Below are 20237 nucleotides of genomic sequence, written 5' to 3' on the forward strand. Positions count from 1 at the left end.
CAAGCAAACTGCCCTGGTTGCAAATTATGATGTGGGAGTGCTGGACCCCAGGGTGAGCCAAGGGATTTTAAATGTTGTCGTGCTTGGGAAGCCCAGAATGTGTACAGGTGTTAGGAGCTGTTTGGCTTACGTTAGCGCTCATGACAGATGGATGGTGGACTGTCAGGGGAGCTAAAGCTCTCCAAAAGGCAACATCAAAAGTTTCCCTTCTGGTCTCTTTGGTTAGTGACTGTAGCTATAAATTATTATTAAAAAAAATTGCATGCACTTATTATGTGCCAGACAAAAACCCCATATGTGCCCCTTACTGGGGTCTGCAGGCCATGCTGGTGATAAGGGCGGGCAGAGCGAGGATGGGTTAACATTGTAGTAATGAGGCAGGGTGCTTGGTGCTTGGTACCTGCGTCCTTCTACAAGCTGGGCCCCCTCCATGTCAGCTGATCTAGGACATCACCACAGTCAGAAAGAGGAAGTTCTGACTCACTACAGGGTGGGGGTTCGGGGGTGCTATAGGCACGGCTTTTACTCAAGATTCATTTCCTCTTAGAGCCCTGTTAGTTGTAATTTCCAGTTTCAGTTTCTCTTTCCTAAAGCGAAGTGCAGGTAAACAAGGCAAAGGAACCAAGAAAGGCTTCCATATATAGGTCTCCTGAGCATCTCTCGGAGGCAGAGGAGGAAGATTTCTGAAGAGCACTGTCGCCTGAACTGCAGCCTTTCAGAACAGCTGAGAAGCACTCTGCAGTCATGAGGTAAATATTCTCCCGCCCTGATTGTGTTGAAAATGTCCAATCAAACTTGCTGTGGAATGCAAATCCCACACAGCCGTGCTCCGTAAACACAAGCGCCTGGTTGTTTTGCCTTACTGTCTGTCGGTAGCCTTGCCGTGATCTCTCTGTAGGTCGTGTATTTGTCTCACTATTGCTGGCTTGTTTATTTCTGCGATTTTCGGACCCACACTGTCAAGCTTCCTCAGGGCATCTCTCACGAGGAAGCTGACAGCTGAGGGCCAGAGGAGGGAGGGAAGAAGGGATGGCAGAGGGAGAGATGTTTACCAGCAGGTGCTTCATTTAGAGATGGGTCTGGCGGGGGGTGGGGGGGTCCTGTAGACTGTCTCTCTCTTGTTTCTTATTTGAAAGGATGAAGCGAGGGGCTTTTAATAAGATTCTTATTTAACAAAGGATCTGTTTTTAGCAGATAGGGTTAAAATGTACTCTGGGTAGCAACCCCAGCTCATGCTAAGGTAGATTTTACTTTTATTTTTTTTTATTTTTTTTTAAAAGATTTTATTTATTTATTTGAGAGAGAGAGAGTGAGAGAGAGAAAGAGCACAAGAGGGGGGAGCGGGAGAGGGAGAAGCAGACTCCCTGCTGAGCAGGGAGCCCGATGCGGGACTCGATCCCGGGACTCCAGGATCATGACCTGAGCCGAAGGCAGTCGCTTAACCAACTGAGCCACCCAGGCGCCCTAGATTTTACTTTTAATGTGTTCATTCATCTCGTATTTGCATTAGGGCTGGTAAAATGTATCCATTCATTCAACAGAAATATATTTTACCCCAAAATGCTACTGATTGGCTAGAGTCCTTCTCTCTGAAGTATGAATTGGAGGTGGGGTGCTTGGAGAAAATAGCCCCTACCTCTAAAATGCTCTTATACCCCAGAAACTTAAGATTGCCCTGCGAGGAAGCAGGGTAGGAAGGGCGCTTTCTGTTTTGTCCAGTGTGAGGGTGTGGCCAGACTAGATGACTCAGCCTCAGTCTGGGGAGCTCCAGCATGCAGGGACGCCAGTCCCAGCTCTCATTTCCTAGAGGACACATTGCCCTCCTTCTATAAGCTTCCTGATGTCTCTTCTTGAAGCGATATATTTTCTGCTACTCTGCATGTCTTCCTGATAAGAAAGAAAAAGATCTGATATCTCTCCAGATGTCTATTTCTAGAGTAACTCAGAATATTTAGAAACCTTGTTCCTATTGCTTATAACTTTAGCACGGTCTTCTCTTAGAATCTCTCCCTTAATAACACAGACCCACCAGTCTCTTTTTTAATTTTCTTTGATCCCTTGGCTATAGGCACTGTCACCAGGCATTGGCCCTGTGCTCTAAGACAGTGGTTTTCAAATCTGAGCATGCATAAGATCTATCTGGAAGGCTTGCTAAAGACAATTCCTGGGCTCAACCCCCCCCCTTCAGATTCTGATTTGGTAGTCCTAAATTGAGGTCCAAGGATGTGCATTTCTAACAGGTTTCTCAGTGGTGCGAGTAATGCCCTAAGACACTGGCAGCATTAGCTCTGAGCCTGGTACGCGGTGTCACTGGGGCTTTCATGAAGACAAGAAGCAAGGCAAGACATTGCTGTGTGTAAACAGTTGGAACTTCTAGAGCCATCAGAAGCATAGGTCTCAGAAGTCTGAGTCCAGGAAGCAAGCGTCTGGAACCAGCTTCTGATTTACTGGTGGAAATAAAAGCCCATAATCACCAGTGAAATGGGGTACTTTTGAATGGCTGCTCAAAGGGATTTTACCTAAGTGTGTATAGTAAATGCCTCTGTCTTGCAAATGCACAATTGACTATGTGCTTTATACGTTGGAGATAATTTCAACTGTATTCACTGTCTCTGCTTCTTTTATAAAATGAGAAAGTTGCGGGGCGCCTGGGTGGCTCAGTCAGTTAAGCGTCCAACTCTTGATTTCAGCTCAGGTCATGATCTCAGGGTTGTGAGATCAAGCCCCATGTCGGGCTCCACACCCTACAGGGAGTCTGCTTGAGATTCGCTCTCTCCCTCTCCCTCTACCCCTCCCCCTGCTCTCACTATCTCTCTAAAATAAATCAATAAATCTTTAAAAAAATTAAATGAGAAAGTTGCTAAAAAGCTTATTGCTAAGCTTATGTAACCTTACCGAGAAGGAAAATAGATCAGGTTGGACATGAACTTTTCAAGGGGAGGCTGCTGTCATTACAATGCCAGATACCACGCCAGGCACTCTCCTGGGCTCACACACACACGCGCGCGCGCGCGCGTGCCTGTGCATGCACATACACACACCACCCATCCCATTCACCATATTATGTCAAGAGGCTCAGACAACCTGGCTCCTCACGAAGACCTGTCCGGGACTTTGAATGGACAGAGGGTCCTACCCCAAGCAGAAACTCCTACCCATTTTCCTTCCTCTCTTCTGTTTATTCTACTTGGGGTTGTTAAGTCTCCATCTGATTCAAGTAACAGAAATGAACAGGAACTGATTTAAAGTTCCTGGAATGGCTCACAGGACCCACACATAGGACTAGAGCAACCCCGGGAGGGCCAGAACAGGACAACAGAGAGCATGGGGGACCCAGACTCTGTCTGCTCCATGTACGTCCAGGTCACACTCTCTGCAGGGCATGGGTCAGATCATGGCCCCCGAGAGCCCTCCAGCATGCACGGTGCTCTCCCTAACTCCAGACACCTGGCTCCCCACCCCCCAACCAGCTCCATTTCCAGCTTCCACTTGAGTTTGGGTGCCCAGCCCTGATCTAATCATCAAATTGGGGAGCAGGGTCTAAAAAGTGAAAGATAGGGAACAGGAAGAAAATGGGGAATATAATCTTCCATTTGGACAAGCATTTCAAAGATGGTCTTTGCCACATAACTTCCCACATATCTACTGCTTGTCTATGTCAGAATCCATAATATTTACAATATCAGCTCCTCATAAAAGGGCTAATTAATATATGCCATGAAAAAAAATTTTTTAAGTGAGAAAAAGCAACACTTCAGGGACTCCAATACATAGGCAATGCAGAGAAATGATTTTTGGGCAGTTAATGATTTTTAACCTCATCTCTGAAGTTATTCAAGATAAGGTTTCTGTGTGGTGAGTTTCCCTTATTTGTAATTTATTTCATTTGATTTGATTTTTAAGAACCAACACTGAAGGGAATGGGAAATCTTCCCAGAAGAATTGCAAGAGTACCTTAAGGGAAAAAGAGCATTTCCCACGAGAAAAGATGCTAGCTGTCTTGTGAGCCTCCTCCTATAGTTTCACTTGCAACACCCTGTGTGAAAGCAAACCACAGGAGAGGAAAAATAAAATTTCAAAAGATAATTATAAGGGCACCTGGGTGGCTCAGTTGTTAAGCGTCTGCCTTCGGCTCGGGTCATGGTCCCAGGGTCCTGGGATTGAGCCCTGCATCGGGCTCCCTGCTCAGCAGAGAGCCTGCTTCTCCCTCTCCCACTCCCCCTTCTTCTGTTCCCTCTCTCACTGTGTCTCTCTCTGTCAAATACATAAATAAAATCTTAAAAAAAAAAAAGATAATTATAGCAACAAATGCAGAAGTTTTAATAGACCAACACAAATGAGAAATGTTAAGAACAGAAATCACCAGTCTACGAAATAGCAGTGGGGTGGAGGGGAGAAAAAATGATTATATTTTATTCCAGAATAAAAGTTTAAAACATTGCTAACATATACGATGATAATAAAGTTAAATGGTAGAATAACACAAAAGCAGAGGAAATAAGTAAGCATTTAGAATTGTTGAAATATGATTTAAACCGTTAAAATGGAAAAGTTCAGATAAAAGGAGAACAGAGAATGCCAAATTAATAAAAAGACAAGACAAAACCAATCTGATTTTAAAAAAAAAGTTTGGATAACCAAAGAAACTCAATTAAGGATATATGGAAAGCTCAACTAATAAGACAGGAAGTGTAAAGTAATAAGGGCAAAAAGGACAGATTAAGGAGAACTAAGAAACTAAAAATATAGGAGACAAAATGCAGTTGAATTTCAGAGGGATAATGAGATTAAAATCAAGCTGGCAAGACATGAACAGAATAGACAATTCTAAAGCTAAAATTTTCAAACTAGGAAAGCATTTGCTAGGTAAGATGAAGAACAGGAACACAAAGCAATCAAATGGCCTTTCTTCTTAAAAACTGCATCAAGTTGGGGTGCCTGGGTGGCTCAGTCGTTAAGCGTCTGCCTTCAGCTCAGGTCATGATCCCAGGGTCTTGGGATCGAGCCCTGCATCCGGCTCCCTGCTCAGAGGGAAGCCTGCTTCTCCCTCTCCCACTCGCCCTGCTTGTGTTCCTGCTGTCGCTATCTCTCTCTCTGTCAAATAAATAAATAAAATCTTAAAAAAAAAAAAAACAAAAAACTGCATCAAGTCAGGGGCACCTGGGTGGCCCAGTCGGTTCAGCGTGTGACTGTGGCTCAGGCTCAGGTCATGATCTCAGGGCCCTGGGATCGAGCCCCACGTGGAGGGCCCCCCCTCCCATTCCTTGGGCTCCACACTCAGCAGGGAGTCTGCTTCTCCCTCTCTCTCTCCCTCTGCCCCTCCCCTGCTCATGCTCTCTCTGTCTCTTTCATAAAATCTTTAAAAACAAAAAGCTGCATGAAGTCAACCCTCCGTTGAAATCCGTTCCCCCAGATGTGTCTGCCCCTGCACAGGCCCTCAGGGCAGACAGCAGAGGGCCAGCCCGACCTGACACAAACCGCCCTATTCAGGGAACCCCAGCCCCACCCCAGCCCTCTCCCTAATGCTTCTGCCGCCCACAGTCACCAACCCTGCGTCCCGTGCACTTCATGCATACGCCAAAATATAGAAAAGAAACGAAAAGGAAATAGTGTTCTTTTCTGGTTGGGGTGAACACCGTCGGGGAGGAGGAGGAGGAGGAGGAAGAGATTCATACTTGCCATGCTCCCCGCTTCTTGCCTGGGGAATCTGCGCTGTGTCTGAAAGCGTGCCTCTTTCTGTTTTGCCCTCCAGTGAGAGCACCAGGACCGCCTTGGAGAATTGCCTACGGCAACTGAAATGCCATTTCACCTGGAACTTGGTGGAGCCGGGAAAGTCCCTGGATGATTTCGAAGACAAGGTGTGTAACGCCACGGAGTTTCAGGACAACGAATTCAGAACCACGATGTTCAACCTACTGGCCTACATAGAGCAGCAGCGCGGCCACAGCGAGGCGGCGCTGGAGCGCCTGCGCCAGGCGGAGGAGCTGATCCAGCGGGAGCACCCGGATCAAGCGGAAACCCGAAGTCTGGTCACCTGGGGTAACTACGCCTGGGTCTACTATCACCTGGGCAGACACGCAGATGCTCAGATGTACGTCGACAAGGTGAGACGGGTCTGTGAGAAGTCTCGCAGCCCCTACAGAATGGAGAGTCCTGCGCTGGACTTCGAGGAGGGGTGGGCCCGCTTACAGTGTGGAGGGAGGCACCACGAGAGGGCCAAGGTGTGCTTTGAGAAAGCTCTGGAAAAGGAGCCCAAGAACCCGGAGTTCGCCTCCGGACTGGCCATCGCGAGCTACCGTCTGGATACCTGGCTGCAGCCTCAGAATCCCATCGACCCTCTGCGGCAGGCCATCCGGCTGAATCCCAACAACCAGTATGCCAAAGTCCTCTTGGCTCTGAAACTTCAGAAGATGAACGAAGAGGGGGAAGGAGACAGGCTCGTGGAGGAGGCCCTGAAGGGAGCCCCGTGCTCAACAGATGTGCTCTGCGCAGCAGCAAAATTGTATCAGAGAAAAGGAGCGCTGGACAAAGCTATAGAGCTGCTGAGAAAGGCTCTAGAAGGCATGCCGAACAATGCCTCCCTGCACTGGCATATCGGCTGCCTCTGCAGGACAAAAGTCCTCGAGATGCTCCAGGGCACAGGAAAGAATGAGATGTGCAGGAACAGGGAGAAGTTACAGGAAGCCATAGGACAAGCTGTGCATCATTTAAAGAGAGTGGATGAGGCCAATGCAGACTTCCCCTGTGTCTGCTCCTACCTGGCCTGCCTCTATGCGCAGGCAAGCCAGTATGACCACGCGGAGCATTACTTCCAAAAAGAATTCAGCAAAGCGCTTTCTCCTGGGGCCAGACAGGTGCTCCATCTGCGCTATGGCAACTTCCAGCTGTATCATATGAAGAGTGAAGACAAGGCCATCCATCATTTCATACAGGGTGTGAAAATCGACCTGGAATCAAAGGAGAAAGAAAAGATGAAAAATAAGCTGCAAAAAATTGCCTGTATCAGGCTTTCTAAAAATGAAGCCGATTCCATAGCTTTGCACCTCTTGGCGTTTCTTCAGGAGCTGAGTGGAGACATGCGGCCAGCAGAGGAAAACCCTGAGAGGCGTTTGGACTCTGGAAGCTTCCTCTGTTCAGCATCTTTTGCCGAGGAATGAGCAATCAGGATATGGTGTGAGTGGGACGATGGAGGGAAGGGAGCAGAAACCCCTCCACCAAGTGGGTATTCACGATATTGGGCAACTGGTACAACTGGGTTTTTTTTTCTCTAAGCCTTAAGAATCCAGGACTCTAGCTTACACCCTGACGCCCACCACCGTGCACCGTGGCATAGACATGGACTGGGCCGCTGGCCATGGGTCTGGACCAGGTTTGTGGAGGAACCTGCTGGGCCGAGTGTTAAAACATGAGTTGCTCATGGAATTCTGAGACAGGGACTAGACTGGAGCCGAGAGGGTCCCAGGGCTTGGTTAGGGGGCTACTTCCCAATTGACCTCTTGGGAGCAGTTTGCATTGTGACATTCCCTTAGTCATCCTCCGTGCGGTGATGCCTTGGGTTTGTCTCTAGGTTTATATAAAGCAGCTGGATCCCTCACATCTGTAACAGTGTGGTCCGTTTTGCAATGTTTTTCCACCCTTGGAGTCATTTTAGATCTTACACAGTTTGGCCCTGCATAGACGCTAATGTGCTGTGTCCATTCAAAGGCCAGGGGACCAAAGCCTCCATAGGACTGGGTATCTCCTCTCCCTCACTTCCGCTTCCTCCCCAGACAGTCCTCAATCTAGACTGTCCTATACAACCTGAGTTCAGTTGTCCCATTGACTGAGGTGGGAACATAGTTTGAAAAAAAGAGAACAGAGAACAGGTTGAGTTTAGAAGGAACACATCCAAGACAAGCAATGGGGTCAGGCCATCAGGGTCCAAGAGTTTCAGGAGGCACATGGGGAGATTTTGCCTCCATTCTGCCCTACCTGTATTACAGCGTATGAAGAATAAAAAGGGGGATTCTGTAGAATACACTAGAAAGCAAAATAATTCATTTCTTTAAAATGTCTGGAAAAATAAATGTCACGCCAGTAGGGACAGGGATTGAGTAGACAAAAGAGAAAGTGAGAAGAATGTTGTCATTGTAGACTGTAATCATATGGAGAAAAATCTCATTTTCTTGGCCACTGTTAGGAAAATTTCCTTGTACAATGAAGACTTGCTTTGTTCAGAAATGCTTGGATGAGCCCAGGCCCAAGGTAATAGAAAAACAGCAGAACAGAGGCTCATTTGGAGACCAAGGACCTAGCGAAAGGTCTTGTGAAATGACATCAATAACAGCGAGTTTTTTTCCCCAATTGAACATGTTGTACGTTAGGTGAAATAAAACTTCTCACCCTGAAAATCCTCAAGGGAACCATAAAATTCATGGTTTGCTTGGGGTGATTGGGGTTTTCTAGGTAAATACTGAATGGCCCATGATATCAGGATTAATGCGAACAGACTCAGGTGACCCAGCATGAAACAGACCCTCAGTCATCCTCTGGGTTGCAAAATATTTGCCTGTTAGGATTAATTTAAATTTAAATAGTGGTTACCAGGGGCTGGGGGTTGGGGAAGTGTGAAAGATGTTGTTTGAAGGTAACTAGTAAATAAGTCCTGGAGATCTAAGGTATAGTATAGTATCTTGAATATAGACAACAATATTGTATTGTAATCATCAAACTTGCTAAAAGGCTAGATCTTGATTATTCACACCACAGAAAAGAAATGATAATTATATGACATGATAAAGGTGATAACTACCACTACAGTAACTTTTGCTACAATCATATTACAATATATAAATGTATCAAATCAACCTTAAATTTGTACAGTATTATATGTGAAATGTATTTCAATAACTTTAAGTATATATTAACATTTTTATTAAGCAATGAAACATTATATAAACTTCAAGATTTTTTTTAAGTTAAAAATTCCAGCCACTATAATGGCTCTCACGTTATTTTCTGTATTAAAAATTGTGTTGTGTGCACTTGAGATCAGCAGTATGCATAGTATGGATTCCTGAAAAAAGCCATAGATTTAATGAATAAATAACTTAGAGGTGATGGAACACAAAGGAGTGTCCTGGGTTTTTTTTTTGAAATTTTGCTGCACCATAAGTCTTCTAGACCCAGCTACTGCTTAATGAAATGTTTTATTGGTAGCAAACTGGCTCCATATAACCCAGACTGGTCTAACATTATAACCACTGAGTGGAACAGACTTTTTTTTTTCTCTAAGCCTTAAGAATCCAGGACTCTAGCTTATACCCTGACGCCCACCACCGTGCACCGCCATGCACACAAACCCCCCGCCCCCACACTCGGACAGTGGGTGGACTGTTTCTCCTCTCTGTTACATCTTGTTAACACCATGTGTTTCCATCTGCATTCTATCTCCTCTTCTGACCTCCATTATGAGAATGAAGAAGTGTCGCCCATTCTGTTATATGCCCCACTCTGGAGGCGATCCAAACGCATGTTGGAGAGTTTTTTCCTATTAATTAAAGAATAGAAAGAGACAAACAGCCCCGAAGTCTCTCTTGTTTTCTGAGAGGTCTCGACGGAAAATAAGATTTACACCAGCTGAAAAGGTAAACTCATTCCATCGGACTGAATTGGACTAGCGTACATCTTAGGGAAAGGTTTAGCTTCCTTTTTATTGGATCTGGTGCCTGGGGAGGAAAACCAGGGGTGTTCTGAATGGAAGGTAGAGAGGCAGGAACACTGACCTTGCGAGAGGACCACTAGCCCCTGCAGAGTGCTGAAGAAGGCCCACCAGGTGTACACAATCTTGCCCATGCAGCAAAACCCTTGCTAGAACAGGTTCCTGAAAGGAAGAAGGTGGAAAGAATAGGGAGGAGACAGATGACATAGTACACTCAATTTCTATTTGAGGACGTAAAGCCCTTGGAAATGATTAGAAAACAATAAACAAAACTATGTTTATAGCTCATGTTTCCTGAAATCTCACTATCCAGGGACAATGAATGGAGCCACGTTACCTGGGCTGACTCGTCATTCCCTGGCTCTTAGCGTCATTTCTCAGTGCATGACATTTGACTCCCCTCAGATACCCACCCAGGAAAATAACAAGCCCCTGGTAGGCATGTCCTGGGTGTTGATGAACAAGTCCGTCAGAATGACCCGATTGCATCTGTTACGTGTCTCCTCAGGCACCCATACGCACTAATGTCCTCTGCCCACAAAACTGCTTCAATATGTCTCATCATTCTCTACATCCGATTGCCACCTTGAGAGTCCTGATACCCTGGCAAAGATGTTCTCAAATACGTTAGTGACCGTGAAGGAGTAAGGAGAATTTCTCTCGTCTGGCTGGGTGCCAAGTAGTACTGAGTACCAGCCTCAGAGTCCTCAGTGAAAGATTCATCAGCTTCTGCCCGTAGCCCCTTTTACCACAGAGCTTAGACACAGTCCCCAGGGGCAGCAGACCTCGAGTGATGATCCATGTTTATCTTTCTTCCTACTTCCTGTCAACTGACTTTCACAATCTGCACCCAGTGCAACATGTGCACAATCAACCTCGGATGCCAACCTGGGAAATGTGGGTTCCCCAGAGACCATGTGTTCCTGTCTCCCCACCCTTCCTCCACCATCTCCCCCAGCACCTAGTTTTGGGAAGGGAGTCATTTGGTTTGACTAATAAGTAAGAAACTTTCCTTCTGGTTTACAGTACAACTGCTTCTTGCTGGTGATCTGTACCTTCCTGGGAGGCTGCAAGAGGGAAACCAACTAAAATTCTTCATATAACACGGCGCAGGGACTCACAAACAGTTCGGAAGCTCCTCAAATGGTTAAACATAGTGTTACTGTATGGCCCGGCGATGCCACTCCTAGGTATATACCCAAGAGAAAGGAAAACATGTTCCTATCAACTTATATGTGAACGTTCATAGCAGCATTATTTATAATAGGCAAAAAGTAGACTCACTAAGGGGCCATCTCAGTTGGTTAAGTATCTGACTTCCACTCAGGTGGTGATCTCAGGGTCCTGGGATTGAGCCCCGCACCAGGCTCGAGTCTGCTTCTCCCTCTCTCTCTGCCCCTCCCCCTGCTTGTGCTCTCTCTCACTCTCTCTCTCTCAAATAAAAAAATAAAATATTAAAAAAAAGAAAAAAAGTAGATTCTTCAACTGATGAATTGACCTATTAAATAAGGGATAGTCACACAGTGGAATATTACTCAGCAGTATAAATAAGTGTAGTACTTATTATATTTATTCCAAAGAAATGTAGCACTGATACACACTACAATATAGATAAACCTTGAAAACATTATGCTAAATGATAGGAGCCAATCACAAAAGGTCTATTAATATGAAATGCTCAGAAAAGGCAAATCTATAGAGATAGACAGTAGATAGTGGTTGCCTAGGGCTGGGGTGAGTGGCAGGATCATAGGTGACAGCAAAGGGGCATGGAATTTTCTTTTGGGACTAATGAGAATCTTCTAAAATTAACTGTGGTGATGGTTGCCCAGCTCTGTGAAATGCTGAAAGCTATTGAATTGGACCCTTTAAGTGTGTAAACTGCACGGTATATAGATTACATGTCGATGTAACTATTAAAAATCTCATAATAGCCAAAAAGTAGATTAATCAACTGATGAATTGACTCTTGTTCCAAATGAATATAAAGAAAGCTAGCTCTTCTGTTGCCTTCTATTTTTAACCTCTAGGTTTGTTTTCACTGTATTGTACCCTTCTTATTACTAGCATTTAAAATATTGTTACTGCTTTTGTACTCAACAGATAGGTTGGAGACCTCCCGTATCCTATTGTCTGAGTAGAGTATGGGTATGAAAATCAGGTCCTATATCATTTTATCTTTAAACACTGGTACCGAACAACCATTCATGGGCAAACTGGCTCCAAAGAAGAGTCCAAATGCAGAAGGAAATTTGACTCCATGTAGAAATCTAAATCTACATGCTCACAGGTTTAAGAGGACTGTGAATTTCTTAATTTGCAGAATGTTATTTGACCACCATATGCAATTGTTGCAAATACTCTACTGATTCATGAGTGCTTCTTGAGCCAGGAATTAGAATAAGAAGAGAAGCATGAAGAGGGGCGACTTGTACTAGTGTACTGGAAAATAATTCTTCATTTGGGCTGAAAGGAAGGCTTTGACCAGGTGGATAAATTTGCCTTTTCCCTAATCTAACCACTTCTGTTGCTCAGCTCCTCCCTGCAATCCAAACCTGTGTGTGTCTCTCAAATCAGCACCCTCCCAACATGAGACATTTGCACAATACAACTTCCTTCCTCTTTGAGCAAAGAAGGTAAGACACAGTGATACATTTCCCCTGGGCTGGATGTTTAGGTTGTGCAAGTCCTGCTCTGCTATAGGGTTAAGCGCCAGATTCTGAGCAGCGGAGACACCACGTCTTCTTTTAAAAATTTACATTTTTGTGTGTGTCTATGAAATGCGGGACCCTCTAAAGCACAGGGCCAAAGCCAGGGGCCCCTCTTACCTCGGTCTAAGGGTAGTATTTATACCACTTATAGTACCACAAGTATTTGTACCATTTATAAAGGTATGTCACTTTGTGATGACCAGGATAACAAACTGTGAAGTAAGAGAACCAATCAGAATTACAGACTTTTCCAAGTTGCAGGTTCCTCTCACTAGATAAAACAATCATCTCGGGACTCAAAATAGCTCATGATACTCCTGTTGTTGGGAAAAACATATGTCAGTTTTGCTACACAAGAGTCTCTGCTTTCTGTAGCTTCAAGAATGGAAGGAGCCTTTCACCTATCTACCTGACCACTCTTTCATCAAATCAACCATGAAAACTATACTCCCTAGGTTTTTATGATTATATACATCATGGCTAGAAGTTTTATAAAAATTAAAAAAAAATCTCAGGATACTATCAGTCCTTCAGAGCTTGAAGCATAAATACATGAATTTATGAGATAGCCATTAAACAATATTACATGGGTTACTATTCCCATTTTACAGCTGGGAAAACTAAAGGATGGCCTTAGGCCTCACAGATCTAAACTGCACTCCGGTGCTTGGCATCCTGTATTCGGTGTGGGGCAAAAAAAGGAAATTCAGACTCAGTGATTTGACTCATGGATCATCCCACAGCTAGTAAACTGACCACGCAAAATTCATCCAGGTCTCCTGTTGCAAATTGTCCCCCACAAGTAAATTTACTGCAAGAAACTACTTTTTACAAAATATTTCTGGATAGTCTTTCACATTGTGTGGTCCCAGAAACCCCTGTATCAGAATCTCCTGCAGGCTGTATTAAAAATGCAGTTTCCAGGAGTTCCCAGGAGTCGGGTCCAAGATGGCAATGTAGGAAGACCCTGAACTCCCTTCCTCCACCAGAACACGAATTACACCTATTGATAGAACAATTTCCCCTGAAGTACTGAGGGCTGATTGAAGAGCTACTGAATAACCAAAGGCAGGGAGAATGGCAAGAGAACAGCAAGAGACCCTGCAGGGGAGGGCACCCACGCTGTCAGTGGCAGTGGGGAGGGAGATACTGAGGGACGGAGAATGGAGAATGCATCCCTCTGTCCTGGGACACAGAAAAAAGGATGCGGTTTAAAAGAGCAACTAACATATGAAAGAGACAAGGGGAGAACTCGACCCAGGAGCAGAGGAGCTGTGGGAACCCTCTCTGGGGCAGAGGGACTGTTACGTTCCCACTCTACCTTGAAGCCTAGATTGGAGCAGAGACTGGACACCATCATAGGCAGGTCCAGCTGTCACAGAGTTTGCAACCTCAACAAGCCCTGGGTCCACAAGCCCACGCCAGCCCTGGTCTCAGTGAGACAGAAAAAAAGCCAGAGTTTTAAAAGCCAAAGAACTGTCCCCCTCCACCTTAAAAGCCCAGACTGGAACAGGGTCTGGATGCTGTAAGTGGTGGGTCCAGGATCCACAGAGGGCTTTTAACTCAGCAAGCCCAGTGTCCACAAGCCCACAATAACCTCTGTGGTGCTGGGAGACAGAAAATAAGCCATGGGTATTTTTTCTTTGTTTGTTTTGTTTTGGTTTTAATTACAACCTTTTTCTTAATTTTTATTTTATCTTACTTTTTAATTTTTAAAAATTTGTCTTGTCTTGTGTTTTGTGTTTTTTTTTTTAAAGATTTTATTTATTTGACAGAGAGAGACACAGCGAGAGAGGGAACACAAGCAGCAGGAGTGGGAGAGGGAGAAGCAGGCTTCCCGCGGAGCAGGGAGCGCGATGCGGGGCTCGATCCCAGGACCCTGGGACCATGACCTGAGCAGAAGGCAGACGCTTAACGACTGAGCCACCCAGGCGCCCCTGTCTTGTCTTGTTTTAATTTGTGTTCTTTTTGGTTTTGTTTTATTCTCCTCATTCATTTTTTTCTTTTCTGCTTTTTTCTCCTTTTCTTCTTTTCTTTTTCTATCATTATTAGTAGTAGTAGTATCATTATTTTCTTCTCTCTGTAGAAAACCACTGTTTATTTTTTTCCTTCCAAGATTTTATTTAAATTCAATGTTAAATTCATTGGCATACAGTGTAATATTGGCTTCAGGAGTGGAACTTAGTGATTCATCACTTACATACAACACCCAGTGCTCATCCCAACACGTGCCCTACTTAATGCCCAACACCCTTTTAGCTCATTCCCCCCATCCTCCTCCCCTCCGGCAACACTGTTTGTTCTCCATAGTTAGGAGTCTCTTATGGTTTGCCTCCCTCTCTGTGTTTATCTTATTTTATTTTTCTTTCCCTTCCCCTATATTCATCTTAAATTCCACATATGAGTGAAATCATACGGTATTTGCCTTTCTCTGACTGACATTTCTAAAAAGGCACTGTTTAAAACAATGACTAGCATATACAGCCACAGCTCCAGACAGCCAGCAAAAGACACCAAGAACACAATCTACAGAGGGGACACCATTCACAGGACGACTCCTTCAAGTTTAGGAGAAGTAGCCATTCCACCTAATCCACAGTAATAAACACAGAAGGTCAAGCAAAATGGGGAGACTGAGGGATATGCTCCAAAAAAGAAAAAAAAAAAAAGAAGAACAAGAAAATAATCTCAGAAAAAGAACTAGGTGAAACAGGGATAAGAAACACACCTGATAAAGAATTTTTTTTAATTCTTTTAAGTAGCTCCAACATGGGGGCTTAAACTCATGACCCTGATATTGAGGGTCACATGCTCTACTGACTGAGCCAGCTAGTATCCCACCTGATAAAGAATTTAAAGTAATTATTGTGTAGACGCTCACTGGGCTGGAGAAAAGAGTGGAAGAACTCAGTGAGATCTTCAATAAAAAGACAGAAAATATTAAAAAGAACCAGTCAGAGCTGAAGAATACAAGAACTGAAATATAAAACACACCAGAGAGAATCAGCAGTAGATGAGAGTGTATGCAGAAGAGTGTATCAGCCATCTGGAACACAGAGTAATGGAGAACACACAAGCTGCACAGCAAAACAAATTTTAAAAAATGAGGATAAATGAAGAGATCTCTTGGACAATATCAAGTAAACAAATTTTCACATTATAGCAGTCCCAGAAGAATTGAGAGAGAAAGGTATGAAAACTTACTTGAAGAAATAATAACAGAAAACTTCCCTAACCTAGAGAAGGAAATAGACATCCAAGTCCAAGAAGCACAGAGAGTTCCAAACAAGATGAACCCAAGAAGGTCCACACCACCTTATATAATAATTAAAATGTCAAAAGTTAAAGATAAAAAGAGAATCTTAAAAGCAGCTGGACAGAAACAAAAAGTTACCTACAAGGGATAACCTATAAGGCTATCAGCTGATTTTTCAGCAGAAGTTTTGCAGGCCAGAAAGGAGTGGCATGATATATTCGAAGTGCTGAAAGGAAAAACCTACAACCAAGAATACTCTACCCGGCAAGGTTATCATACAGATTTGAAAGTGAGATAAAGAGTTTCCCAGACAAAAAGATAAAGGAGTTTATCACCACTAAACCAGCATAACAGGAAATGTTAAAGAGACTTCTTTGAGTGGAAAAGAAATGGCCATGATTAGACATAAGAAAATTATGATTAAAAGATGTAAAACATGACAACATATACATAAAATGTAGAAAAGGGAAGAAAAGGGGAAGAAAAGGTGATAAAGAAAAAGAAAAAAAGTGGTTTTTTCTTTTTTCTTTTGTTTTTTGTGTTTTTTTTAGAATGTGTTTGAACTTAAATGACCATCAAATTAATATAGACTGCTATTTACTTAGGATGGGTTATATATGAACTTCATGGTAACCACAAACCCAAAAACTGTGATAGATACACAAAAAATAAAGGAAAGACAGCCAAACATAACACTATAGAAACTCATCATCCACAAAGAAAGAGCAAGAGAAGAAGGAATAAAGAAAACCTACAAAACACCCAGAAAACAAATTTTAAAATGGCAATAAGTACAGACCTGTCAATAATTACTTAAATGTAAATAGCTTAGGGGCACCTGGCTGGCTCAGTCAGTACAGCATGTGATTCTTAACCTCAGGGTCATCAGTTTAAGTCCTATGTTGGGTGTAGAAATTACTTAAACGTAAATGCGCCAATCAAAAGACATAGGATGGTAGAATAGATAAAAAACAAGACTCACCTATGCTACCTATAAGAGACTCACCTCAGACCTAAAAACACATACAGACTGAAAAGGAAGGGATGGAAAAACATTCACCATGAAAATGGAAGGAGGAAAAAGCCAAGGTAGCAATACTTATATCAGACAAAACAAACTTTAAAATAAAGACTAAAAAAAAAACCCCCAAAGAAACAAACAGCAACAACAAAAAAAACACAGATTGTAACAAGACAAAGAAGGGCATTACATAATGATAAAAGGATCAATTCAACAGAAGGATATAACAATTGTAAACATCTACACACCCAACACTGGAGCACCTAAATACATAAAACAAATATGAATGGACATAAAGAGAGAAATTGATGGTGATACACCCACTTACATCAAAGTATAGATCATCCAGACAGAAAATCAATAAAGAAACAATGTCTTTGAATGACACATTGGATCACATGGGCATAATAGGTATATACAGAACATTCCTCCAAAAACAACAGAACACACATTCTTTTCAAGTGTTCATGGAACATTCTCCAGAATAAATCACATATAAGGCCATTAAACAAGCCTCAATCAATTTTTTTTAAAGATTTTTATTTATTTGAGAAAGAGAGAATGAGAGAGAGAGAGCACATGAGAGGGGGGAGGGTCAGAGGGAGAAGCAGTCTCCTTGCTGAGCAGGGAGCCCGATGTGGGACTCGATCCAGGGACTCCAGGATCATGACCTGAGCCGAAGGCAGTCGCTTAACCAACTGAGCCACCCAGGCGCCCAAGCCTCAATCAATTTAAGAAGACTGAAATCATACCACGCATCTTTTCCAACCACAGTGGTATGAGACTAGAAATCAATCACAAGAAAAAAACTGGAAAAACCACAAACACATGGAGACTAAACAATATGACACTAAACAACGAATGGGTCAACAAAGAAATCAAAGAAGAAATTTAAAAAGTACATGGAGACAAATGAAAATGAAAACACAATGGTCCAAAATCTTTGGGGGACAGTAAAAGTGGTTCTAAGAGGGAAGTATATAGAGATACAGGCCTACCTCAAGAAACAAGAAAAAACTCAAATAAAGAATCTAACCTTACACCTAAAGGAACTAGAAAAAGAAGAAAGGCCAAAGTGAGTAGAAGAAAGGAAATAATAAAAATCAAAGCAGAAATAAATGACACAAAGACTAAAACAACAATAGAGAAAATCAATAAAATGAAGAGCTGGTTCTTTGAGAAGGTAACAAAATTGACAAACAGTCAGCCAGACCTATCAAGAAAAAAAAGAGAAAGGACCCAAATAAAATCAGAAATGAGAGAGAAGTAACGACTGACACCACAGAAATACAAAGGAATATAAGAGAAGACTATGAAAAATTATATGCTAACAAACTGGACAACCGAGAAGAAATGGATAAATTCCTAGAAACATACAATCTTCCAAAACTGAACCAGGAAGAAATAGAAAATCTGAACAGATCAATTACAAGTAACAAAATTGAATTGGTAATCAGAAACTACCAAAAAATAAAAGTCTAGGACCAGATGGACTCACAGGGGAATTCTACCAGACATTTAATGAAGAGTTAATACTTATTCCCCTCAAGCTATTCCCAAAAATAGAAGAGGAAGCAATGCTTCCAAATATATTCTATGAGGCCAGCATTACCCTGACACCACAACCAAAGACACCACAAAAACAGAAAACTATAGGCCAATATCCCTTATGAACATAGAAGCAAGAATCCTCAACAAAATATTAGCAAACTGCCTACAACAATACATTAAAAAGATCACTCACCATGATCTGGTGGAAGTTATTCCAGGGATGCAGGGATGGCTCAGTACTCAGAAATCAATTAACACCATACACCGCATCAATAAAATGAAGGATAGAAATCATCTGACCATCTCAACAGATGCAGAAAAAGCATTTGCAAGATTCAACATCCATGCATGATAAAAACTCTCAATAAAGTGTGTTTAGAAGGAATATACCTTAACATAGTAAAGGTCATATATGAAAAACCCACAGCTTGCTTACGTCATACTTAATGGTGAAGAACTGAGAGCTCTTCCTCTAAGGTCAGGAACAAGACAAGGATGTCCACTCTCACCACTTTTACTCAACATGATACTGAAAGTCCTAGCCACAGCAATCAGACAAGTAAAAGAAATAAGAAGCATCCATGTTGGTAAGAAGAAGTTAAACTGTCACTATTTGCAGATGACATGATACTATATGCAGGAAATCCTAAAGACTCCACCAAAAAACTACTAGAAGTAATAAACAAATTCAGTAAAGTGGCAGGATACAAAATTAATATAGAAATAGGTGGCATTTCTATACACAAAGAACAAAGTAGCAGAAAGGGAAATAAAAAAAAAAAAACACCATCTATAATTGCACCAAAAAGAATAAAATACCTAGGAATAAACTTAACCAAAGAGGTGAAAGTCCTGTACTCTGAAAACTACAAAACACTAGTGAAAGAAATTGAAGATGACACAAATGGAAAGACATTATATGCTCATGGATTGGAAGAATTAACATTGTTAAAATGTCCACCTTACCCAAAGCAATCTACAGATTCGATGCAATCCCTATCAAAATACCAACAGCATTTTTCTTTTTTTTTTTTTTGAAGATTTTATTTATTTATTTGGGGGGGCAAGAGGGAGGGAGGGAGAACACGAACAGGGGAGGGGTAGAGGGAGAAGCAGACTCCCCGCTAAACAGGGAGCCTGACACCAGGCTCTATCCCAGGCCCCTAGGATCATGACCTGAGCCGAAGGCAGACACCACCCAGGCGTCCCTCCACAACAGCATTTTTCACAAAACTAAAACAAATATTACTAAAATTTGTGTGGAACCACAAAAGACCCCAAAGACCCAAAACAATCCTGAGAAAGAACAAAGCTGGAGGTACCACAATACCAGATTTTAAGATCTACTATAAATCTATAGTAATCCAAAGAGTATGGTACTGGCACAAAAATAGACACATAGAACAATGGAACAGAATAGAGACCCCAGAAATAAATCCACAATTATATGGTCAATTAATCTATAACAAAAGAGGCAAGAATATACAATGGGGAAAAGACAGTTTCTTCAACAAATGGTGCTGGGAAAAGTGGATAGCTACTTACAAAAGAATAAGCTGGACCACCTACTTACACTATATACAAAAATAAACTCAAAATGGGTTAAAGACTTAAATGTGAGACCTGAAACCATAAAAATCCTAGAAGAGAGCAAAGGCAGTAATTTCTCTGACATGGGCCATAGAAACATTTTCTTGATATGTCTCCTAATGCAAGGGAAAGAAAAGCAAAAATAAACCATTGGGACTACATCAAAATTAAAGAGCTTTTGCACAGCAAAGGAAACCATCAACAAAATAGAAAGACAACCTACCGAATGAAGGAAGATATTTGCAAATGATGGGTTCATATCCAAACTATATAAAGAACTTATACAACTCAATACCAAAAACCACACAATCCAATTAATAAATGGGCAGAAGACCTGAATGGGCGTTTTTCCAAAGAAGACATACAGATCAACATCACTAATCGGGGAAATGCAAATCAAAACCACAA

At 42.5% G+C, this 20237-nt stretch overlaps 1 protein-coding gene across 1 annotated transcript; it reads left to right on the top strand.

Moving 5' to 3' along the window:
• Positions 1-611: 611 nt before the first annotated feature.
• Positions 612-9103, top strand: LOC110586050 (interferon-induced protein with tetratricopeptide repeats 2-like). The gene is made up of 2 exons (XM_021696207.1): positions 612-749; positions 5753-9103. Exons 1-2 carry the CDS (start codon positions 745-747, stop codon positions 7155-7157), a joined length of 1410 nt encoding a protein of 469 aa, XP_021551882.1. The 5' UTR covers positions 612-744; the 3' UTR covers positions 7158-9103.
• Positions 9104-20237: the final 11134 nt, after the last annotated feature.

The sequence above is a fragment of the Neomonachus schauinslandi genome, chromosome 6, assembly GCF_002201575.2.
Source record: "Neomonachus schauinslandi chromosome 6, ASM220157v2, whole genome shotgun sequence".
In the NCBI taxonomy this organism is placed as follows: Eukaryota; Metazoa; Chordata; class Mammalia; order Carnivora; family Phocidae; genus Neomonachus; species Neomonachus schauinslandi.